Genomic DNA, 25,467 nt, shown 5'->3' with positions numbered 1-25,467 from the left:
TATTTTGAGTGTGTGTGATGATTACATGTATGCACGTCTCGTGTGCATGAATGTGTGTATGTGTGCTTACATGACTTATAAGTTACTATTTAATATTCATAAAATAGTATGTGTGTGTGTGTGTGTGTGTTTGTGTGTGTAATTGTGTACATTTTATGCATGTGTCTGTGTGTACGTTGATACAGTTATGTGCATTAATTCACCTGAACTTTTTCTACATTTCACATGATTTAACACACCCACCAAATAACACATCCCACCAAACAGACCAAAATATTATTAACTCAAACATTTTATTTTCAGTGAAGCAATTGATTTAAATAAACACACTGTCACAGGAACAAAGATTCAATATTAAAAAAAATAAAATAAAAGACAAAAAAAAACAAAAAAAAAGGGACATATCACTTCCCAAATCCAAGACTAAACAATCAATTACTTTTTGTTTTAATCCAACTTGCTCCACACTGAAACATTCAGTAAATCCTTCCATTTCCATTCACATCAGTGGCATAAAATACAGAACTAACCTGCACTATCAAAACAAAAAACAAACAAACAAACAAACAAAAAATATCACCTCAGCACTCATGAACTCAACCTAGAACCTTTTTTTTTTTTTTTAATTACACCAAAGCATCACCCAATGAGAATGGATTAAGGAAGGAACACAGATGACGTGAAAATATGTGGGAAAGCAGCCTTACTTGGACAGGAAGAGACAGGAGTTTTTAAAGGCAATCAAACGCTGTTTTTTCAATTTGAGAATCTGGTTTGGAATAATGAATTTTGCTCTTTAACGTTACTGCTTCTAATGAACCTCAGCCACAGATATGTCCATTTTCGTTTTCTCTTTTCCCAAATTTCTATAATCACCATGACACCACTCTTGCTTACAGTTTCACAATAGGATGTAATTTCAGTTTCAGTTTCAGTAGCTCAAGGAGGCGTCACTGCGTTCGGACAAATCCATATACGCTACACCACATCTGCCAAGCAGATGCCTGACCAGCAGCGTAACCCAACGCGCTTAGTCAGGCCTTGAGAAAAAAAAAAAGAAAAGAAAAAAAAAAGAATAGGAGGTAAGAGCGAGAAAAATGCTCATTAACTTACGTACATCCACAATACTTTCTCCTGACAAGATGATGACAACACTGGCTTTCTTACAAAGGAAATAATGATTTCTATCGATTCATCTGCCGCTTCCTGCAACTCTCAATTAAAGGGCTTGCTCTCTCAGACTACTCTGTTCATCCTCAAAACCGTGTTATGTTCACAATCTAACATAGCTGGCAATTTTTTCATTTTTTCACTACAAAAATGGATATATACACTTTCAGAAAAAAAAACCCACTATCAAACCACTTCATCTCTATCTCTCACACCCACACACACACCACCAGCCCATGTGAATTGCCTCCCCTGACAGACATACAACAGCTACACACAGAGTTCACTTTACAAATCCGTTACAAAATACTTTTTTTTCCCCAGCTTTACAAATCCATTACAAGATTTTTTTCTTTTCCATCAGCACAATCACACCATGCGTGCACTGCATCATTTACACTGTTAACAAGTCAAACAGACAAAAAATGTGTTGTATTTATCAATTACAATTAACTGAGAAACTAAATTCAAAATAAGAAAAATATATACATTTAATCATATTTGTTATTCATTTCTATGATACCTGAAAGTAGACAACATTTCACTGATGACATAAGCCGAACAGTTGTCCCCAATTTTTGAAGTATACAGCTTTACAACTGGAAGATAACAGACCTTCAATCAAACCTTACAATCCTATAAAAATATAAAACAAAATAAAATAAGCCAGTCTTTCTTTTTCAATAATCTTGTTTCCAACCCCTCCTTCCCTCCTGAGGTCACGACGAGTGGTATGAGTCACGGTACCCATGAAAAAAAAAAAAAAAAGAACAATATGTCAGTTAGACAGTGACGATGCTGACGATGCGAATGAACTGGCAGAGGGGAGAGAACTAGGGGAAGCCATCAAAGTCTTCATCAGCGATCTCTTTGGCACTCTCCAACTCCTGCTGTTCCCGCTCTCGCCGCTCCTGTCGGGACACAAGATGGTGGGGGTCAAGGTCAGTCTGCTGCAGGCAGTAGTAATGAATAATAATGACCATATTTTTTTCATTCAGATGAGATGATAAACCGAGGTCCTGTGTGCAGCATGCACATAGCGTATGTAAAAGAACCCACAGCAAGAAAAGGGTTGTCCCTGGCAAAATTTGGTAAACAAAAATTTTTTAAAAATCCACTTTGATAGATAAAAAAACAAAATTGCAGACAAAAAAAAAAAAAGAAAAAAAAGGGGGGGGGGCGTGGGGGGCACTCTCAGTGTAGCGACGCGCTCTCCCTGGAGAGAGCAGCTCGAATCTCACACCAAGAAACATACTGACATAAAGAGTAATACAATACAATATCAAGGTTATGCTGCAGGTAGCTATCACTAATGCTAAATAATACCAACACTGATAATAATAATAATATTGGGCACTTATAATGTGTTCTACCTACTTAGCACAGGGGCCAGAGTGATAACAAACAATCAACATGAATACGGAGAAAAAGATCGCCACAAAAATCAACACCACTGGGCATCATAATTAAGCCTTATAAACAAGACAAATCCAGTGTCTCGCACACACACACACACACACGGATGAGAAAGTACACCTGTCTGTGGAGAAACACTGTTTTTTTCTTCTTCTATTTCTTTTCTCTGCAGTCAATACAGACTGTTTTATCACACCACCTTGAATTTAAGTTAAAACTGTGATTTCAACAAAACTGGATCTGCAAACCTGGAAGAACTCTAATGAAAAATTGCCAAACAAGCAATGATGACACAAACTTTTGAATTCCGAATTTCTGGAATACCCAAACACACTTGCACAGGAAAGAAGGAGAAGAAAGAAAGAAAGAAAAGAAAAAAAAGAACAAAACAACAACAAAAAAGTGGCTCTGCTGTCTACTCTGTGTAAGAGCAGCCTAATTTTCACAAAGAAAAATCAGTTATGACCACACAGAAATGTGAAACAATACAATACATGCAATTAAAAAAGCTAGAATCTAACAAAATCCATTACAAAACAATACCGGAAAACAGCTAAATGGAACATCAGTGCAGACAGTGCAGTGAAGAGAGAGAGAGAGAGACACAGAGAGAGAGAGAGAGAGAGAGAGAGAGAGAGAGAGAGAGAGAGAGAGAAAAGCTGGAACTAATAATATGGAACTGGAAGATAAATTATACATGCGACAGAGGAAGGTACTGCTGTGATAGTAGTGGGTGTGGAACAAGAACATTACCAACAGCATGACAAAGGCTACATTTGTTGTCCTGAAGCTGTGCTCACATTATCATGAGGACAGTCAGGGAAAACGTATAGCTAACAAAACAATGCTCTGAAGATATTCAAATAAATAAAACAGAATAAAACCAATATATAATGCTCATGCTATAAACATCTTCATTTTTCTGCCTTTTTATTTAATTAAAAAAATGAACAATCTGTCTAAGAAGCATGACCTTAGGCAAATTTAAAAGAATTGGTACACACAATCACACACACGCACACAAATATGCCTTACCTGTGAACTGGCAGAAAATTGCTCATATAAAACTGCATATTTTCTTAATTTTTTTCTTCTTATATGCTGATAATATTAACACAGAAAAAGAACATATCCATCTCCAAGAGTGCAAGTGACTAGAGGCCAAAACTGGCAAAAAATGTGGAAAATGAATTTGTGTCCCCAAACTGGACAGTTCTCAACAGGAAAAATAAAATGAATAGATGGAATGGGCTTGCACACACTTTCTATCACATAGTCCAGCAACAATTTTATCTTAAAAAAATAAAAATGGACTTTGGTAACCAGATTTTCTGAATATCTGTATACACTTGCATTCCTGCAGATCCTTGACATAGCTGCTTCTCAAGCTTTTGGGTTTTGACCATAGTGGAGTTGAAATAATATGCTTAAATGTGATATTGTCCTTTTTTTTCTAATGAATGTTACTGGAAAGTTTTCTTTTGACATAATTTCACTGCCTAAAAAAAAAAAAAAAAAAAAAAAATTCACAGTACACTTGTATCGACAGTTTAATATCAATGCAAATTTTCAATTCAAGCAAGTGTAGAAATCAACGGTATTCTCTGTCAACTGTGTTGTACCAATGATCATTTTCAAGTTGAAGGATAAAAATGGTACACCAAGAAGCTGTTAGTGAACGTGATCTGAAGAAGAAATTGAAAGGCGGAGTTAGAAAACAAAACGTGCTTACCAGGCCTCACCTGTTACTTTCTATGTTTTTTCTTCTTTTTTTTCTTCTTGTGCCGATGGGAACTCGAGGAATCTTTCTGAATCATTAACTCGGGCAAGATTTTATTTTCCTCTGCCAGAAAGCATTCAGTTTGGGCAGGAAAGGATAGAACTAAGTGCTTTGAATTGTTGACACATTCAACCTTCCTTGCTGGCACACTTTACACTCCTTTATCACAATCACCCAGAGTTTTGGCAAACTTTCCAATTCTTAGCACAATCGTCCAGATCCAAATATCACAAACTTTCTAATTCTTATCACAGTCATCCAGAGTTTTGGCAAACTTTCTAATTCCCATCTAAAATGTCAAGAGTTACCGCAAACTATTTTTCCAGAGATACGCAAACTTTCTAATTCTCACCACAGTCATCCAGAATTACAGCAAACTTTCTCATTCTCATTACAATCAATCAAAATTCAGCTAACCATCTATGTCTTGTCACAATCTTCCAGAGTATGACAAGGACAAGCTTTCTGTTACAGCCAGCTTTCTTATTCTTAAAACTGTATTCTTAAAACAGTCTTCCAGAGTTTATGACAAGCTTTCTAATTATTACAACTGTCCAGAGTAATAAACCTTTTTTTTTCTTAAACAGTTATAAATTCTGACAAATTTTCTATACATATACGATTAAGACAATAAAGGAATAAACAAACAAACAAGGTAATGAATAATGATATTCCTGAGCTTGAGGATATGCAAACAGCATGGATACAAATAGTTACAATCTTAAATAGATAGCACATTGAGTTTATCAACTTACAATCTTAAATAGATAGCACACTGAGTTTACTTTGATAGAACCGGCATCATAATTAGTAACTTAGCCTGTCATTCTTCTTCAATGAGAAGTACTGTTTTGCAATATCTCCATCTATTTTTACAATTCACTTTTTCACAACTGATTTTATATTTGCACTGTTTGTCTCTGATCCTTTATATAAGTTCAACTACTCCAAAATGATCAACTAATGATCTTCATGTTTTAACAGTTTTCACACTTTTCAATAAGTAGCCTTTCAAATTCAATGGAATCCCAGAAATACTGAACATGTCTACAATGCATTTTCTAATTCTTACCACCATTGGCCAGAGTGAAAGCAAAGACTTGTCTCCTTTGATTCGTTTTGGTTCTTTTTCTGTTTTGATTTTTTTGTCTGTTCTGGTATCTCTGTTTGAACCTAGAACAACTGATCCTGCTCAACAGAGTCCACAAACTTGGCACCATGAGAGTTACGTCATCCACAATTTTAGAACCAGAAGAGTTCCCTCATCCATCAACGACACACACTGATGAAAGGAATGACAGGCGGACATGAGAGACACGTGCCAACAGCAGAAACCCTGTCACTCACCTCAGCAGATTCAAGATCTTTGTTGTAGGATTTGGGGGGGAAGCGCATCGCCTGAAACAGCAAAAACACTAGAATAATAAGGAAATAATCATCGCTAATTATGATTATAGATGACATACATTTCAACTTGGTACTTTTGTTCCTTTTGCTTCCATAGCAAAATTTGATTTTCTTAAATACCAACTTGGATATGAAAACTCTCTGAACAAGTAGCCCCCCATTCCACCTTGGATATCAAAACTCCACTGAACTGGTAAACCGCCCCCCTCCCCCACCCCTCACCCCCCCCTCCGCTGCCACTGACCTTGACGGACTGGTTGTGGATGTCAAGGCAGAAGCTGATGCGTTGGTGGAAGGCGGCCATGGGCTCCCCGGTGCTGTAGATGTCGCTCGTCTCCTTGGACTGCACGTAGCCCTTCTCGTGGTCGATGGTCGCCTCGATCACTCCGTCACGAATGGCCTGACCAACACACAACACCATCCTCCGTCATGATGGCGGTTTTCGACAGTTTCAGTGACTGTCGCAATAGACCAGTGGTTAAAGCATTGGACTTTCAATCTGAAGGGCCTTGGGTTCGAATCTCTGTAACGGCGCCTGGTGGGTAAGGGGTGGAGATTTTTCAGATCTCCCAGGTCAACAGAAGTGCAGACCTGCTTGTGCCTGAACCCACTTCGTGTGTATACGCAAGCAGATCAAATACAAAGATCCTGTGATCCATGTCAGCATTCAGTGGGTTATAGAAACATACCCAGCAGGCACACCTCCGAAAACTAGTATGGCTGCCTTCATGGCGGGGTAAAAATGGTCATACGCAAAAAAGCCCACTCATGTACATATGAGTGAATGTGGGAGTTGCAGCCCACAAACGATGAAGAAGAAGAAGACCGTTTCAGTTTCTCAAAGAAGTGTCACTGCGTTCGAACAAATCCATATATGCTAAACCACATCTGCTAGGCAGATGCCTGATAGCAGCATACCTCAACACAACATGCTGGTCAGGCCTTGAGTGCATGCATGTACATTTGTGTACCTATCAGAGAAGATTCACTCTACAGAATTTTGCCTGAGGACAACACTGACACTCTCGTTGCCATGCGTTCTTTTCCAGTGTGCGCCAAGTGCATGCTGCACACCGGACCTCATCATCTCCTCCAGTGACTGGACCCTCAGTTTGATTTTCCAGTCAAACTGGAGAGAAAGGGCAAGAGCAGGAATTGAAACCACACTTGACGGGTGCAACAGCCGAGTGGTCGAAGTGTTGGACTGTCAATCTGAGGGTCCCGGGTTCGAATCACGGTGACGGCGCCTGGTGGGTAAAGGGTGGAGATTTTTACGATCTCCCAGGTCAACATATCTGCAGACCTGCTTAGTGCCTGAACCCCCTTCGTGTGTATATGCAAGCAGAAGATCAAATACGCACGTTAAAGATCCTGTAATCCATGTCAGCGTTCGGTGGGTTATGGAAACAAGAACATACCCAGCATGCACACCCCCAAAAACGGAGTATGGCTGCCTACATGGCGGGGTAAAAACGGTCATACACGTAAAAGCCCACTCGTGTGCATACGAGTGAACGTGGGAGTTGCAGCCCACGAACGCAGAAGAAGAAGAAGAAACCACACCCTCACAGACACTGTATTGACAGCACCTTCCTCCCTTGGGGAGAGTTGGGGGGAGCCTCTGACACAGCATCGTCTGCCTAGACACTATTGACAGCACCTTCCTCCCTTGGGGAGAGAGATGGGGGGAGCCTCTGACACAGCATCGTCTGCCTAGACACTGTATTGACAGTACCTTCCTCCCTTGGGGAGAGAGTTGGGGGGAGCCTCTGACACAGCATCGTCTGCCTAGACACTATTGACAGCACCTTCCTCCCTTGGGGAGAGAGATGGGGGGAATCTCTGACACAGCATCGTCTGCCTAGACACTGTACTGACAGCACCTTCCTCCCTTGGGGAGAGAGTTGGGGGGAGTCTCTGACACAGCATCGTCTGCCTAGACACTGTACTGACAGCACCTTCCTCCCTTGGGGAGAGAGTTGGGGGGAGCCTCTGACACAGCATTGTCTGCCTAGACACTGTATTGACAGCACCTTCCTCCCTTGGGGAGAGAGATGGGGGGAATCTCTGACACAGCATTGTCTGCCTAGACACTGTACTGACAGCACCTTCCTCCCTTGGGGAGAGAGATGGGGGGAATCTCTGACACAGCATTGTCTGCCTAGACACTATTGACAGTACCTTCCTCCCTTGGGGAGAGAGTTGGGGGGAGTCTCTGACACAGCATCGTCTGCCTAGCTCTGCTTCAATCGTAACAGCATGAGTACTGTACTTTAAATCCTAGGGTCATGGGTTTGATTCCCAGCTGGGTCTTGTGGGTTAAGGATGGAGAATTTTCTATCTCCCAGGTCAACGCATGTGCAGACCAGCTAGTGTATGAACCTCCACCATGTGCATACACATACAGAACATCATGTAAAAAGATCTATCTTTTTTGCAGACACAATAGTCTACAAGCCGAGTTACATTCTCATGCTTCTTCACGGAATAAAACAGTACAATAGTAGAGGAAAGCAAATGCAACTGAATCCATCGTCAAACAAAACAAAAAATTCATGAAGATGCTAGAAAATAAATGAATTTAAAAAAAAAAAATGAATCATGACTTGAGGGTGGAAACAAAGGACTGAAAGTTTGCAGACAAAAATCTGGAAGCACCGACCAGCCGCCGTGGCGAAGTGGTTAGCGTCGCGGACTGACGGCTGGGAGGACGCGGGTTCGAGTCCCAGCGGAGGTGGGTTTTTCGGCCCGTGGCCGGCTCCTACCCAGAGTTGAGTGTGCTGCGGGCTTAAATGGGGAGACTGGGACCACACAGTCGAGTGTCATCCACTTCAAGGATGCGTCTTTGGGTGTGTTGCTCTAATTACTTGACCAACACTGCAAGTGTCTGTATCTCTCGGGCCTGGTTAACGCCGGGATATCATTATGACAGGAAGCGTAGAGTACAGCCTTGTCACGCAGTCCCAAACCAAAATGGACCTCCATAGCAACATCGTCATCATCATCGTCATCCTCCTCCTCCTTCACCGTCATCAATATAAACAAAATAGTCTCAAATTCTGTCGCCTTTCATGCCCTGCTCTCATGGTGACCTCAGTTTCGATACCCCTCCACTTCTGTGCTTGGGGTGAGTCCTGTCAATGTCGTCAGTATCGGCGGATTCGTCGGGGGCTGTTGTTTGAGGGACGTGGTGGCGGTCTCCACTCTGGGGGGGACGCTCACTCAGTCTGGCTCCGCGACTAAGCCATTATTGTCGTTAGTAGGGGGCTTAGTAGGTGGTGTCCTAAGTACGTAAAATCAGAACAGGCACCACTGAACACCACCGAAGTGACTCAGCAGCAGTGCAGGGTCTCCTCTGGTGTGTGGCCTCCAGGCGACCTAACATCGATGGTTCCCTGTGGACTGCCGACGCTGGAACTGCGACGGACGAACCCGGGTGTGGCCGTGTATGGGGGAATCTAAATGAGCGGCGTGGGAGTAATGCCACTGAAACGGTGCAGATGATGGGGCAGCAAAAAAAAAAAAAAAAAAAAAAAAAAAAAAAAATCTGGAAGCACCTATATGGACACACATTTCTACTGCCAATGAAAGAACAGCTTGTTTGCAGACTAAACTAGCCTGCATCTATATGGACATGTCTCAAAGTCTCTGGAATTCTATAAAGAACCAGATTTTCAATTCAATCCAACACACAAAGAAAACAGCACACACACGCACGCATGCATGCACACACACACACACACAAAAGCAAGGGTCAGACCTTGGCCACAATGAACTCTGCGTCTTCAGGACTGTCGAGCGCCAACTTCTGAGCAATGTCGCTCAAGGAGATTCGCGAGTAGGACAGGCTGATCATGCGAACGCCTGTCTTGATCACGTTGTGTCGCAGCCTCAGAATCAGGGTGTAGGTGTTCTCAGACTGGAACTTGGGCCCAAAGTTGGCGAGCGTTTCATTGAACTTGGCCAGATTGCCTGTCCGTACAGCTGAAAAAAACAAATATAACAAACAAATAAATACAAATAAATTATAAAAAGAAAAAACAACATTGTATCAAGAAACCAGTATGTACACTCCTATGCTTATTTTGACATTCTGACACGTTTTAGCAGAATCACGACACAAGAAAAACTCAAATTCAGGAAAAATGCTGTCGACTCCTTCCTGAGATACCACCATGTCATTTTTTCCTAGTTAAGACAAAGAAACAAAAAAAGAAACCAAAAACAATCAAAACTCTTGCAAACAGATACCATACATAAAATCAGACACAGAAAATTAACTTGCTCAGTTCACTTCAGTTCAGAATGAGTACTTAAGGAGGCATCACAGCGTTCGGAGAAATCCATATAACTACACCACATCTGCTGAGCAGATGCCTGACCAGCAGTGTAACCCAACATGCTTAGGCCTCAAGAAAAAAACAACAACAAAAACTTGCACACACACACACACCTGTATCTAGATATTACCATGACAACACACCTGTATCAAGACGTCACCACGACAACATGCCTGTATCAATCAAGACATCCCATGGCAACTCACACACCCCAACAGGACTCACCCTGTGTCAGCTGGAAGTAGGGAGCCAGCGGCTTGCGCATCATGGGCTGTCGAAAGACGGAGCGTTCCGGAATATCTCCCAGCAGCAGTTCCACTACGATGGCCAGCTTTTGTACCTGCAGCAACACGATGGGTCGTTACATCAACACAGGTGTGAATTCTGACCTCTTCATTGTACCAACACAGGTGTGAATTCTGACCTCTTCATTGTACCAACACAGGTATGAATTCTGACCTCTCTACCTGCAGCAACACAATGGGTCGTTACATCAACACAGGTTGACCTCTTCATTGTACCAACACAGGTGTGAATTCTGACCTCTCTACCTGCAGCAACACAATGGGTTGTTACATTAACACAGGTGTGAATTCTGACCTCTTCATTGTACCAACACAGGTGTGAATTCTGACCTCTCTACCTGCAGCAACACAATGGGTCGTTAATCAAAACAGGTGTGAATTCTGACCTCTTCATTGTACCAACACAGGTGTGAATTCTGACCTCTCTACCTGCAGCAACACAATGGGTCGTTAATCAAAACAGGTGTGAATTCTGACCTCTTCATTGTACCAACACAGGTATGAATTCTGACCTCGCTACCTGCAGCAACACAATGGGTTGTTACATCAACACAGGTATGAATTCTGACCTCTTCATTGTACCAACACAGGTATGAATTCTGACCTCTCTACCTGCAGCAACACAATGGGTCGTTAATCAACACAGGTGTGAATTCTGACCTCTTCATTGTACCAACACAGGTATGAATTCTGACCTCTCTACCTGCAGCAACACAATGGGTCGTTAATCAACACAGGTGTGAATTCTGACCTCTCTACCTGCAGCAACACAATGGGTCGTTAATCAACACAGGTATGAATTCTGACCTCTTCACTGTACCAACACAGGTATGAATTCTGACCTCTCTACCTGCAGCAACACAATGGGTCGTTAATCAACACAGGTGTGAATTCTGACCTCTAAAAAAACACACCAAAAAACACAGGTATAAATTCTTGCCTCCATACCTGCATCAACTCAATATCTCATTTTATCAACACAGGAACAAATTCTCACCTCTACACCTGCAGCGACGGCGGAAAGGCGCTGTGGAAGTATCAATACCCTCATCATCATCATCACCATGACAACCACAAAATGAGCAGTGTGACAGTACTCACCGTCTGTCTGAAGCCAACAGCACTCTGCTGAGGGGCCTTCCTCATGGCCTGCACCAGGTGTTTGTGGGCCTCAGAGTACTCCAGCTGGGCTGCCTTGATCCGCCCTGCAACACACACAGCACCTCCTTCATTCCCCAGTCAGCGCTGAGAGAACATCACACACACACACACACACACACACACAAAGGGTAACTCTTTTGCCACAAAGTATCTGTTAAAAAAAGAACACCTCCCCAGTGCCAAATATTTTAGAGACTCGATGCTCTCAGTCACACGATTCAGTCTGTGTTAAAACAACACAGAGGACTTGTTCAGTTCAAACTCTGTCAAGGGGGAAAGGTTAGTTTCCTACAGCCCTAGAAAGTTGGTTGCAGCTGTCAAAGGAAATTTTCTATCTAAAATTAAGTTTAAATAACATACTTATCGTGACCCAACTAGTGCAGACTCCGGCAGGGGTCTGACATTCCTGTCCTGTGCAAACTACTACCCGCCTATGCGGAGAAAACGAAACTACAGCCGATAACCTCCCGGAAGTAGGTAACCTCCCCTTTGTCCCGCTGGCTAGCGCCCTCTTTTTCCGGCAGCCATCATGACTCCTGTTCCTGTGCTCTTCATACGGCTAATTTTTTTTGTATTTTCTGCCTGTCTGATTCTCTGGCGTTCTTGTTTGTTGTCAAATTATGTCTCCAACCAGGTTACATAATCATGTAGCTCGATTGGGGAATCGTGCTAAAATTAAGACGCGATCGCAATCGATTCGCTGACACTCTGGGCCCTCTACCCCTGGCCCTCTCAACAACGCCAACCCGCCACCTCCTCCACTTCCTCCGGTCGACTCCAGACCTCCACCACCTCCTCTGGTGACTTCTAGAGGTTTGTTGCCACACACTCAGGTCAGTGTTGCCTTTAATGTCATTTTTATCGATCCGCGAATGCACTCAACACGATCCGCGTTTTCTCGGCCCTGCCAGTCGGCAGTGTACGAGTCGACCCCTAATGTCAAGCTTTGTTACAATGTGAAAAACAGTCAGTTTAACATGACCCCTTGATGTCGACAAAAGTTGTCTACGTAGAGAAAGTGTTAGAAGTCCCTTGGTCTTTTACAGCCAACACAATGAATTCATATCCACTGCAGGGGTGCAAGTGGAAAAAAGTGGCAAGACTGAAGTCCGGTCTAGGGGGTCTGGGGGAGTGCCGTAAGCTCCCCCAGCGGGGTCCGGGGCGGAGCCCCTGCCGCCAACGCATTTCGTGCATTTTCCTGCTCTCTCAGGGCCTCTCAGAGTGCCTTTCAAGAAGAAAATATTTATATTTTTGGCAAGGAAAATTTATGGATTTTAGGTAATGCTTTTAATGGACTAAGCACGTGCAATGCCGTGTGTCAGGTAATATGTTGCTGTTAGTCGGGACATGTGAAGGCTTTCTACAGCCTTTGTGTCTTTAGCTGAAGTCTTTATTAAGTCCACTAGGTCTTCAGAGAGACTGAATGGAAGGCAGTGTTCAGAGAGAAACAAACAAATTCTGATCTTAAGGTCCATGACTTTATCCGTCAAACTAGGGCCAGCAAACAGAGGTTTTGCACAAGGCATTGTGGAGGTGTGCGAGTAGGAAGCGAGCTGTTGAAGACGATCTCTTTCCGTTTTTTCCATAGTTCAGTTTTGTGTTGTTACAGCATTTGCAAATAGCCAAACCACTTGCGTCAATTTTCGCGCACCACATCGAGAATTTCCGTTTCAGTTTGTCTTCATGGTTGAGCCATTCATTTTTCCACTTGTTCTTACAATCTTTGTCGATTTCTTGAGCTTTTCTCTCGTCAGAAACTTCCAAAAACGGCATTCTGGCATGTGAAAAACTTGCAGTTTTGCTTCCCGCTACCCGAAGATTAAAGCAAAGATGCTTCCCCTTCGCAAAGACAGAGCTTAGGCTAGCGCGGGAAGTGAAGCCAAACTGCTGGCCCTTGCATTTCAGAAAATAGAAAAACAGCAAATAAGATTCGAGAAGCTGACGATCACGCGGTAAGCACGCTGAAAGCACATGCTTAGAGTCACGTAGGCCAGCCACCTATACTGACGTTTCATTAAAAAAGTGACGCCTCCTTTGGTTGTGGGATATACCACTCTGTGTTTACTTTACTCGAACGAAATAGGGGGTGAAACAGTAATGTCTCTCCTCCCCCTTTCATTTTTTGTCCGTCCCGGGGACGGACTGCTTCTATGATTTTCCGTCCTAGGCGATTTTTTTCTCTCGGTAAAATACAGAGTTTCATGGCTAAGTAACAGTGTGTGTGTGTGTGTGTGTGTGTGTGTGTGTGTGTGTGTGTGCCTCTCTCTCTCTCTCTCACACACACACACAGACACAGACACACACACACATTCTCTCTGTTCTCGCTTTCCAACGAACAGTCCCATCCGGATTCCAGCGGCAAAAAAGGGAGTCGTACACAGCGCGCGCGGCCAGACACAGCTGGCGCTGGCTTCAGTTTAGCTAAGCACTGGTCAACCAGTCAAGAGAGTTCCATCTTCCGGTGAATAGTTCAGTATTCAAGTTCCGACCAAAACTTTCCCGGACCAAAAGCATAGGGACAAAAAAAAAAAAAAAAAAAAAAAAAAAAAATCGAAATTTCATCAAGACGGAAATCCGTATGAGACGGAACCACTTGCACCCCTGCCACTGTGTCTAGGGCTCTGCCTTGGACAACAAGGCCCAACCCTCTCCATCCATTTCAACCTTTCAACCTTCCCCACGCAAAGTCAGGTACCCAGCCAGACCTGAAGAGAGGAAACTCTGAGAAAAGCGCCCTCCCCAAGGACACAACACCATGCCAAAACAGCACATCAAAAAACCCAGATCACCGGTGAACACAGAGCAGAAGTCCCAACACTTAACCCATACTGCTACGGCGACTCCTTACCTTCAGTACACAAAACACAACAACAGCTGACACCCCACCCCCACCCCCTGACCCCCACAGCCTCTTCCCCACCCCCTGACTGACCCAGGTAGTAGAGGAAGCGTGCCCACTGGTTGTTGGTGGCTGTGTCGGGGAAGGAGGACTTGGACACCAGTTTGTCCGCCTGCTCAAACAGGTTGCTGCTCAGGTAGTTGCGTAGCAACAGATTCAGCAGCACCGACTGACCTTCGAAATCTGACCGCAGCGTTGCCGTGCGAAGGCGGGCGTGTAGAAACCTGCAGACAAACAGACTGTCTGGTCAGTTCCTCAATCCCACATTGATCAGTATCGCTAGCTGCCTGATATAACATCTGGAGAAAAATCAACCTGATAAGTAAAAATATCAAGCTTGGTTTCTTGTGTGTGTGTGTGTGTGTGTGTGTGTGTGCGCACGCGCGAGCATAATATGCACGCATGAGTATATGCACATGTTACTACTGGCTTAAATCTCTAACAACAAATTACAACATGTTTGTTTTTAAACTGAAAGAAAAAGGTAAAACACAAGAGGTGTAACTCCATTTGGACAAATTCACAAACGCTACACCACACCTGCTAGGCAGATGCCCGACTAGCAAAATAACCCAAGTCGCTTTGTCAGGCCTCAAATCTGGCCACATCCTGACAGCAGATGCAGTGTGGTGGCATGTATATATGGGTCAGTCTGCACAGTTTGACATTTTTGAAACTGAAACTCCCAACACCCACCCCCTTTAACCCTAATCCTGTCCCCCTTTCCCCACCCTTCCACCCACCCCCTGATGGAGTCCAGCTGGTCAGTCAGCTCGTAGACGCGGGAGTGGTAGAAATAGCACTTGGCAGCCAGCATGTCCAGGGTGCGGCGGTTGAGGGGCAGCAGCACGGCCATCAGCAGGTTGCTGCAAGCCAGCGCCTTGTCCAGCTGCTTCGAGTCCAGCAGGTAGATCAGCACCAGCAGGTGCAGGTACACCTCAATCTCCACCGGCAGCGGCTGCGACGCCTGCTTGGCCGAGCGGGGTCGGAAGGTCAGGCTGCTTACTGCTTGGTCTGCGTCCTGAGGGGAAACAGGGTCAGAGGTCAGCGTGCCACAGTTACCCGATCTTTGAGCTATGCGTTTTAGCTGTTTACAGTCTAGTTACGTCTTTAAGCTATGCGTTATAACTGTTTACAGTCTAGTTATGATCTTTGAGCTATGCATTATAAATGTTGACAGTTTAGTTTTTATCCTTGAGCGATGTGTTTAAAATGTTTATAGTTTAGTTATGATCTTTAAACAATGCATTTTAACTGTTTACTGTCAAGTTATGACCTCTAAGCAACACGTTATAACTGTTTACTGTCAGTTCGTGAAGTATACATGTAATACACATACATGGTGTATGAGAGTTGTTTTTGTATATTCTATCATCTCATCAATGCTATCATTGTATGTGAAAATGTCAATAATTTGATGGAAAGCCTGCCATTCCTAATAAAAGACAAGTATAGCATAAATAAAATCAGTATACATTATTTTCTTTCTAATGACATATTATGAACAGATGGTCCATTAGGTCTGTAAAACTATTGAAAGATTACAATTTTAACATAAAACAGACTTTACAAGTTTATACATATATACTGATGTAGCAATTACACACTGACATAAAATAAAAACACACAGAATCTCATTCTTAACAATGACATAAAGACATCAGGCACACAAAAGTTTACAACACAATTACAACAAATACAGAAGCTAGACACTTTTCATTTTCAGACAACACATAACATACAAAAACTTTCAAAATAAGCTGAATTTAAGAAGAAGAGAAAAAAAGACAAAATAAAACCAAACAATAAAATACTGATAAGAAATGACTATGCTTCAGTCAAAAAGGAAATTTTCTATCTAAAATTACGTTTAAATAACATACTTACCGTGACCCACTAGTGCAGACTCCGGCAGGGGTCTGACATTCCTGTCCTGTGCAAACTACTCTCCGCCTATGCGGAGAAAACGCAAGTAACTACGGCCGATAACAACCCGGAAGTAGGTAACCTCCCCTTTGCCCCCCCCTGACTAGTGCCCTCTTTTTCCGGCAGCCATCAATCAAATCAAATCAAATCAATCAAAAACACTTTATTAATCCACATGGAAATTAAGTTGTGCAATCACAGGTTCGTTGTAAACACTGGCATAAAATCGTCATGCGCAACATAAGAAGACATTAAAACTAGTCAAATAAGAATTCCCAATAGCTGACGATATACTAATCCCCCCACACACATATCATGACTCCTGTTCCTGTGTCTTCATACGGCTAAGTTTTTTTTCGTATTTTCTGTCTGTCTGTCGATTCTCTGGTGTTCTTGTTTTTTTGTCAAATTATGTCTCCAACCTGTGTACATTAATCGGACTGGTATCAGTATCGGTAACAGATTCACATCTCAGTAAAGAACTGTGGTGGGCATTCACCTCAAAAACTGAAACAGTAACAGACCCTCACCTCCGTCAGAAACTGTAACAAACTCTCCTTGCGCTGCGCTGCCTCGGGCACTGTGAAGTAGCCAGCGATCAGGCGGCGGAGGATGCGCGACGTCAGTCTCCTGCGCGTGTTGACAAGGCTCCTCATCACGCGGGACATGAAGCGAGTCTCCTTGGTGCTGACCGACTTCTCGATGTGGCGTATCTGCTCCCTGATGTCTGCAAAACATGGCGGTGAGCAATGGTATTAGAGCTGGTCTACTGTATTTCTAGTTATTAATTTAATCTTGTGAAATATGAAGTTGTCTTTGACTGACTGGCTGTCTACTTTCTGTCCTATTCGCAGTATGTGTGTTACTCTGCGTGTGTGTGTGTCACTGTGTGTGTGTGTGTGTGTGTGTGTGTGTCACAGTCTACTGTCCACTGTCTGTACTGTGATGTCAAAAGAACAAACTTAGAATAGTTTTCCACTTTGTATCCTTCAAACAGTATCCCGTGAGGTACTCAGGTAGTGTTTATTATGATAAATCCATGACATTTCCGTGACCAGGGCTTCTGGTTTACAACAACTAGTATCCTGTTAAGAAGAAAGTGCAAACAGTTTCAAAGACCTGTTAAGAAGAAAGAACAAACACAGTTACAAAGTAAGACAAGGATGTGTAATGTCAACACTGCTTTTGAACACGGCCATCGACTGGGTGATGCGAAGAACGGCGAAGATCAACCAAGAGTGAACTCTCCTCTCAGTCCTGGAAGATTTTGGCTCTGCAGACAACCTGGCACTGGTCTCCCTCGTATCCATCATCACATGCAAGAGAAGACAACCTGTCTCAGCACCTTTGCATGGCAAACAGACCTGAAGGTCAGCCAAAAGAAAGCAGAGTTGATAACATGAAGTAACCAAAACCTTTGATACCAAACTTCATTTGGTGGGTTTTCCTTGTTAGCATGCTTGTTTGTTTTGTTACTATAATGTCAGTTTGTCTTTGCTTGAATCAGTCACATTGATATTACTGTGTTTTGTACTATCAACTTTTTATCAATGTAAAATAACATAGCTATACTTCATTGTTCAATCACTGAATCAGCAAAAAACTGTAATCTGCATATCCCATAATTTCATAAATGCTTTCAAGGATAACAGAATTGGAAAGCTTGGTCACTTTAATTTTCCTTTCAGGAAAAGGTGGTTTGCATACTTTAAACATAAAAGATGTACCCAATACTTAATATTGATTTTTTTCTTTTTTAATTCATACACATTTTTATAAAGCTGCAAGTAAATGATAATAAGACTTAACATAAGATAGCCTGTTTGAAAACGTTTTGTGGAACAGACTCCCTGACAACAACCAACACCTGCACTCCCTTGCCTCTGAAATCTGACCCGAAACTCACCTCGTCTCTCAGCAGTAAGTTTTGTTGTGACATGTCCATTCAAACAGTATATACTTCTGTACATGTAGTATGTTTTAACTATTACTATGTATCATTGTATGTACAAATTATATTTAGTGGGTATGGGTACACCGCTACACGTGTGAGAATGTGTGTATGTGTTTGTGCATGTATATATATGTATATATATATATATATATATATATATATAAATATGTGCGCAAGTGTGTGTGTGTGCGTGCATGTGTTATGCATGGGGAGAGGTGGGTATTTATTAATTTTTTGTTATGTATACACACGAAAGGTACATGCTGTGTTTATGTGTGAGTATAGATTGCGAAGTACATTTTGGTGTGTATATGTAGCACTGATGCGATGGGTTCAATATGTTTCGTAAAGCAGCTGGAGCAGTTCACTGGGCGTATCCATTATTTATTATTATTGTTATTGTATCTTTTTTATTACTAAGATTCCCTGGCAGAGGCACTGCAGCAGCAGGAATAATGTTTTCCTAGAAGTGAAGGAGGTATAGAGAATAACTTTTGGATTCTCAAAACCGTAGATCTTTCTCTTTTCTGTCAACAGCTTTCCTGTGCAACCCCATGAAACGGCAGAAAAATCCTGCTGACTGCAGCTGTAAACACATGATGAGAGAGTTAATCATTACATAGTCTTTCTGCATTCGCTGTGCTTGAAATTTAGCTGAATGCAGAAGACAAGAACCTGCTAATATCGAACCCTGTTCGGAAAAATACAGAAATTACTTTTAACTCCTACAAACTTCTCATATCACTGACTTGATTTCCAATGCAGAACTAATTCAATATCTACCCACACAGTACTTTTCACAATGCAGTAAATAAAACCAACAACAATCTCACCTTCGAGAGTCAACAATTCAGGGTGTTTTTTCGCCTCCTCTGCTCTCTTGTCTCCTTTTTCTGGTTTGCCATCAACGCTGCTGCCTTCCCAATTATCTGTTAGACAGACTTTAACGAATCCAGGATGACCCTGCCAGACTCATTCGCAGAGCTTCTAAATCTGACTACCTTTCAACCTCTTTCAGCCTCTTCACTGGTTGCCTGTCTGACTGAATAAACTACATGCTATCGACTTTGACTCTTTTTTTTGCAGTCAGTAGGTCTGGACTAGAGTATCTGTCTGAACTTTTCCACATCTACACTGTGTCTTGCCCTCTGCTGATACTCAACTTCTCACTCTCAGGATACACTGAATCAGAACTGTGTCCCAAAGACATCTAGATATTTTTTGCTAAAGTTTTAAATCCCCCAAAACGTGGAACAGGCTCCCTGGCAACCTCCAAAAGTCAGACACCCTCGCCTCTTTCAAAGGCCTCCAAACTCACCTCTTCTCTCTGTAAGTTTTGTTGTGACATGTTCATCAAAATAGTATACTCCTGTACATGTGGTATACTTGACTGTGTGTGTAAACATATGGATCAGAACACGTGCAAATGTGTGTTTGTCTTTTCCGTGTGCGTGTGCATGTGTGTGTGTGTGTGTGTGTGGAGGGAGGTGGGTGTATCACTTATGCTTGAATGTATGTTTTTATGCAAGCATATATGCATTGACTTTGTATTTATATGTGTACAATAATGTATTGTTTATAACATGTTTTGTAAAGCACCGAAGCAGTTATCCGGATAGAATGCTTTATAGGTATCCACCATCATCATCGTCGTCATTACTATCATTATTATCATTATCATCCTTATTCCCTGACAGAGGCCGTGCAGCAGGAGTTGTTTCCTTTGAAGCGAACGGGTAAGGCAATTAACTTTTGGATTATCACAATCGAAGGGCTCTCCCTTTCCGGTCAACGGCTTTCTTGTGTAACCCAATAAAACGGCATAATAATCCTGTTGACTGTGACCGCAAATGGATGACGAGGAAGAGTTAAACATCACAAAGTCTGCGCTCGGTGTTTGGAACGCTCGCAACTGAAATGACAAGAACCCACTGGTATCGGACCTTGTTGGGATAAATACGGAAATAACTCCTACAAAGTCCTCCTTTACCTCACTTTATTTCCAATGCAGGATTAATTCAATATCTACTCATACATTACTTTTACAATGTAATAAATAAAACCAACAATCTCACCTTCGAGAGTCAATAATTCAGGGTGTTTTTTCGCCTCCTCTGCTCTCTTGTCTTCTTCTTTTTCTGGTTTGCCATCAACGCTGCTGCCTTCTGGATTCGAAGCATCCTTCATTTCTACGTCAGAGGGATTATTCTTCACCATACTGACAGATAAATTCTTCAAAACTGAAAACACAACAGACGCTCCTCGAAATCAACACAATGGTGTTCGCGGTATGGATGATCAGCAAGATTTGATCGTCAGCATGGCGGCGTGACAGGCTCGCAGATAATAAAAGTTGATAGTCTATTGGGTGAATAACAATAAACATGATTGAAACATATTAAACAACGTTCGACAGTGACAGTTAATAGTATGACTAGCGAAAATTAATAATCAAATTTCTGGGTAAATATATTCACACAAAAAATCATAATCTGAAAATGTATTCATGTGTATCCGCTCTCAGTCTCAGTCAAAGCCCGGTGTTCATAGGACACTGACAAGATGTAGTTTCGTATATATCCAAACTGAAACCATGCAAGGGTCTCGGGAGGTGGTGGGGTGAGGTGGGGTGGGAGAGCGCTTACAAAAAAAACAAAAAACAAAAACAAAAAAAAAACCGCACTTTATTTTCTCAACAAGAGAAATTTATTTGTGGTGTGAAACACATAGACAATACCCAAGAATCACAGTCATTCAACATGTACAAAAGCCACTGAATGATTTGATGTCGACGGTCAACCAAGACTGAGCAAACCATGCATACAATCAATAATCACGACAGTAAAACTATTAAAAGCCATAAAAGTAATTAATGTTGTTCAGCATATTTTTATTCTTTACAGGGAGGCCCCGGCTCCATACCAGCACATAAAACAGAAAGTCAAAACCGGCCCGGGCTGATTCAGCATGGTAATGCGTCTCCTCAGTCACTACTGTAAAATCCTTCACCGTTGAGCTGAGTTGACAGGATAGACAGAGACATGAGAGACAGACAGAAAGAGAGACAGAAACAGACAGCGACAGAAAAGCCAGACAGAGAGGCAGAGAGAGATAATAAATTAGATACTGAAACACTCTGCTGGTGAACATGACCATACACTGACGGCAAATTTCATCACTGAAGAACCTGGAAAGAGAAAAATACCAGGATCAGTTTACTCAGTACACAGGCTGAACACTGGAAGGGGTGGGGAGAAATGTACACTGCTGAGAAGTTAAGTCCTAATCAGTTGTGTCTTCAGTATCAGTATCAGTAGCTCAAGGAGGCGTCACTGCGTTCGGGACACTTGAAATCCATATACGTTACACCACATCTGTGCCAAGCAGATGCCTGACCCAACGCGCTTAGTGAGGCTTTGAGAAAAAAAAAGTATAAAAAAAAGAAAAAATCATAATCATAATAATATAATATAATAACGATAAATAATACTGAATTAAAAAAACACATCATCATGATAATAATAATAATCATAGTAATATAACATAATAATGATATAAATAAATAATAAAATAATAATAATAATGATAACTTGATTTTTAAAATAGATAAAATAAATGTCACAATGTGTCTTTTAAGACACACTGAACTTGATGCGGTCAGTGTTTTTCAACCGCGGCTGACGAAAAGGCCTACAAACGTTTGCCACTAGGTCCAGTCAGTCTAGGACACGGGGGCATAGCCTAGATGATGACTGACTCAGTCAGTGACTCAGTGGAAGCCCGGCGGTTTCAACTAGTGAAACACAGGAACACTTAAATCATCATGCAGTATCAGAAAACAACAACAACAACAACAAACTTAGACCCTTCAACCTTGATTTTAACTATCAGACGAATTTCTGAATTATAACGTCGCCATCAGTAACTTCAGCAAATGAGCACCAGTATAACAATGAAGAACAAACATGTTAGTTATTCTGAGTATCGGTTCAGGCAAAAGGCTGGGGAAGCCAAAAAGGTTACTCGTGAGATGATCATACTTGTTCGACCACCGCTAAACAAGGGAAAAATAACAAACAAACAAAAAAACACCAAGCCCCTCCCCCCAAAAAAACAAAAAACAAAAAAACAAAACAAAAAAACAACAACAAACAAACAAACAAAAAACCCCAAAACAAAAAACAACAACAACAACAAACAAACAAACAAACAACAACAACAACACACACACACACACACAAACACACAAAAACAACCCCCTAGGTAACTCTTGATGTGATTTTATACATGGTTACATTCCTTGATCATACCTGTCTGCTTCGCTGACACCTGAAGTCACGTGACACGGAAGCGGGTCCCAAACATTCGAACATGTCGGAGTGTGAATAAGACGACTTAGTAAGATGACACACAAAGTTTATCTGCGGCTACTGTCAGTAGCGATTTTATTGTGCTGTGTTGCAGCTCAGTTAGACAGTAAGTATCGTGGTGGACATTGTGAGTGATTCTTTGTCTTCTACCTGTGAAAGCAAAATATTCGTGACACTTGACCAAAACCGACCCAAAATTAGTCAAAATGGCGGACGTCATTTGTCACCGAAAACTAGCAACTTTCCGTAAATTTTCTGGGCAGTATTTACCTTCTGGCGAGTTTGTTAAGCTCTTCTGGTTGTTTGTTTTAGACTGTTGAAATGAATCTTTAGATCGATAGGCGGTCAAATATGTAATACTGCCTTTCTTTGACGGAAGTGACCGTATTTCCTGAACGCGGAAGCGCTCAGGAAGCTTAGTTGGGTGCGGTAACTGAAGGCCTTTCGTTAAATAACATCAGCAAATGGCTGCATGTTGAACCAGAGTGCGCGCGGTGTCTCTTTTAAAGTATGTCCGCCAGTCGATCTTTTAAGATGTTACTGTCTTTCAATCGATTCGTCCAAAGTATTCTGATTTTGCTTTACCCTGTGTCTTCTCGTCTGTCGTCTGTTTTTCATTCTCTCTGTGTGTGTCTGTGTCTGTGTGTCTGTCTGTGTGTCTGTCTCTCTCTCACTTTCTCTCTCACCTTATTTCTATTCTCTCTCTGTGTGTCACAGTCAGTCATACTTTAATGATCTCCCTCTTTAATGTGTGTGTGTGTGAGTGTGTGTGTGTGTGTGTGTCACTGTGTGTGTGTGTGTGTGTTTGCACAAGTCAAGGATATGTAGGTACTAGTGACCCATTTATCATTGTTTGAAAATGGAATAAAATGACATGTTCAAACAACATAACAACCAGCCCCAGACTGAAAATACCAGTCCAATCACACAATCCATAAAATAAAATAAAAATCATGCTTCTAATGATTGTTCTGTCCTTATTGTTGATATTACTAGTGCAGTATCTAGAACTGATTTGCCTGTCATGTTAAGCTTTCAAACAAATCTCAAATTTTACAATGTCTCAGGATGCAACCAAAACAGCTTTTTAAAATTTTTATTTTATAGGCTCATATACTGCCATAGAACGCTTACCGACTTAGGTTCGACAACAATTTTGTTTAAATCAAGCACTTAATGTTAAGGACAGCTTTTATTTTCTGTAGTTCTAATTCAGTGACTAAGTTGTTTATTGATTTTTTTTATCTTCATCTCTGCGACTTCTGTTGATATTTGATAAATTCTTATTTCTATTTTGGTAATTTGACTTATGCTTGAATTTTACTTTTTGTTTGGCATCTGACCATTGATTTACAAACTTTTTTCCCATTAGGCAAGGGCATCTATATAATCATTGTAACTGATTATTGATTGACTACATTATATTAACAATTATGATTTCAGTTTTTGAAGAGTCAGTCCACGAATATGAAGACTGCAGGGGAGACTACCAGCAGTCTGTGGGGGTCAGTTCAGGGGCCATCCCGGATAGCGCCATGACCGCCAGCAGCGCCCTCAAGAAGCGAGAGTCCTTCAAAGCACGGCTCTACGATGAGTCCAGTGAGTAATGCCCTTGTCTCAGATTTCCCACGTGTACCAGCCTGTGGCATTGTGCCCACACTGCAGGGATGTACCCACATACCTTTGTAGGGTTGTTTGCACACATGATGCCCACATAACTATTGTGCCCATGCAGGATTGTGCCTACATGCTATTGTGCTTACATACTGCTGTGGTGTCTAACTCATTGAGCCTTGCGCCTGAGCATTGCTCTGACATCAAAATTTGTCTGAACGGCTTTCATATTCCTACATTTACATAAGCCTCAAGGAAAGGGAGCTAACTTCCACAGTCTTTCTGGATGTGTCCCCATGTAATTTAGAGGAAAGACAGTATATTTTCTGTGTTTTTTTCAGCATCAATATGGCATTGAAGTCAGCCAAGGCTGTAAAGTCCTCAGGTTTGAATGTATTAACATTACCTTAAAAGATAGTAAGAAAGAAATCTTCATTTGTAGGCTGCTACTCCCTTGTTCAGTCTTAAACATGAGTGGGCTTTTACATGTATGACAGTAATTAGCATGCCGTGTAAGCAGTCATACTCAGTTTTTGGGAGGGTGCATGCCGGTTATGTTTCCCTAATCCACCGAACGCTGACGTGGAATTCTTTTATGTGCGCATTTAATCTTCTGCATGTATATAATATATACACGAAGGTGGTTCAGACTGTCAAACACTAGTAGGTCTGCATATCTGTTGACCTGAGAAATGGGAATAATCTTCAACCTTTACCTACATGGCATGTTGACTGGGATTTGAATCCAGGACTGTCAGATTGAAAAGTCCAATGCTTTAACTGCTTGGCTGTTGCTCCCCATCAAGTAATTAACTCACTCGGGACGACAAGTTTTCTCCCTTGCTTTTCGCCACAGACAGCCCATTTGTAAGGGTTCGGAAAAAAAATTACAAAAAAATACAAAATACTGTGTAAGAAAATGAAACTTTCAGAACTGGTTTATTACATGTTGAGCTATTACATAAAAAAAAAAAAATCAAATTTCTCATCTTATTTTTAGTTTCGCCATATGTAGAAAATACTGCCAATTTTTCACCCCGAATCACCATACCCATGCTCGCTTTCTGCATTAAATTCACTTTCTTCTTTGTCGTCATCCACCTCTTCAATTTCCGACCCTTCAGT

At 41.8% G+C, this 25,467-nt stretch overlaps 2 protein-coding genes across 4 annotated transcripts in view; one reads left to right on the top strand and one right to left on the bottom strand.

The window, feature by feature from the left end:
- Positions 1 to 274: 274 nt before the first annotated feature.
- LOC143276479 (26S proteasome non-ATPase regulatory subunit 3-like) lies at positions 275 to 20,689 on the bottom strand. Of its 3 annotated transcripts, none has more exons than XM_076580992.1 (11): positions 20,434 to 20,689; positions 19,192 to 19,299; positions 16,935 to 17,131; positions 15,222 to 15,499; positions 14,512 to 14,702; positions 11,520 to 11,623; positions 10,339 to 10,453; positions 9,534 to 9,757; positions 6,018 to 6,173; positions 5,714 to 5,764; positions 275 to 2,081 (listed from the first exon to the last, which is right to left on the bottom strand). In XM_076580992.1, exons 1-11 carry the CDS (start codon positions 20,573 to 20,575, stop codon positions 2,004 to 2,006), a joined length of 1,644 nt encoding a protein of 547 aa, XP_076437107.1. In that variant the 5' UTR covers positions 20,576 to 20,689; the 3' UTR covers positions 275 to 2,003. The 3 variants fall into 3 exon arrangements, with proteins under 3 accessions (XP_076437107.1, XP_076437108.1, XP_076437109.1); XM_076580993.1 differs by having other exon boundaries at positions 19,192 to 19,287; XM_076580994.1 differs by lacking the exon at positions 19,192 to 19,299.
- Positions 20,690 to 22,692: 2,003 nt separating this feature from the next.
- LOC143276480 (neurexin-4-like) overlaps positions 22,693 to 25,467 on the top strand; it is a 54,244-nt gene continuing 51,469 nt past the window's right edge. The window contains exons 1-2 of the mRNA XM_076580995.1: positions 22,693 to 22,834; positions 24,172 to 24,327. Of these exons, the coding sequence (XP_076437110.1) occupies positions 22,762 to 22,834; positions 24,172 to 24,327 (229 nt within the window). The 5' untranslated portion in view covers positions 22,693 to 22,761. The remainder of the gene's footprint in view (positions 22,835 to 24,171; positions 24,328 to 25,467) is intronic.

The sequence above is a fragment of the Babylonia areolata genome, chromosome 32, assembly GCF_041734735.1.
Source record: "Babylonia areolata isolate BAREFJ2019XMU chromosome 32, ASM4173473v1, whole genome shotgun sequence".
Classification (NCBI taxonomy): domain Eukaryota; kingdom Metazoa; phylum Mollusca; class Gastropoda; order Neogastropoda; family Buccinidae; genus Babylonia; species Babylonia areolata.
Note: the sequence above shows the minus strand (reverse complement) of the source record. Positions and strands in the feature narration are given on the sequence as shown.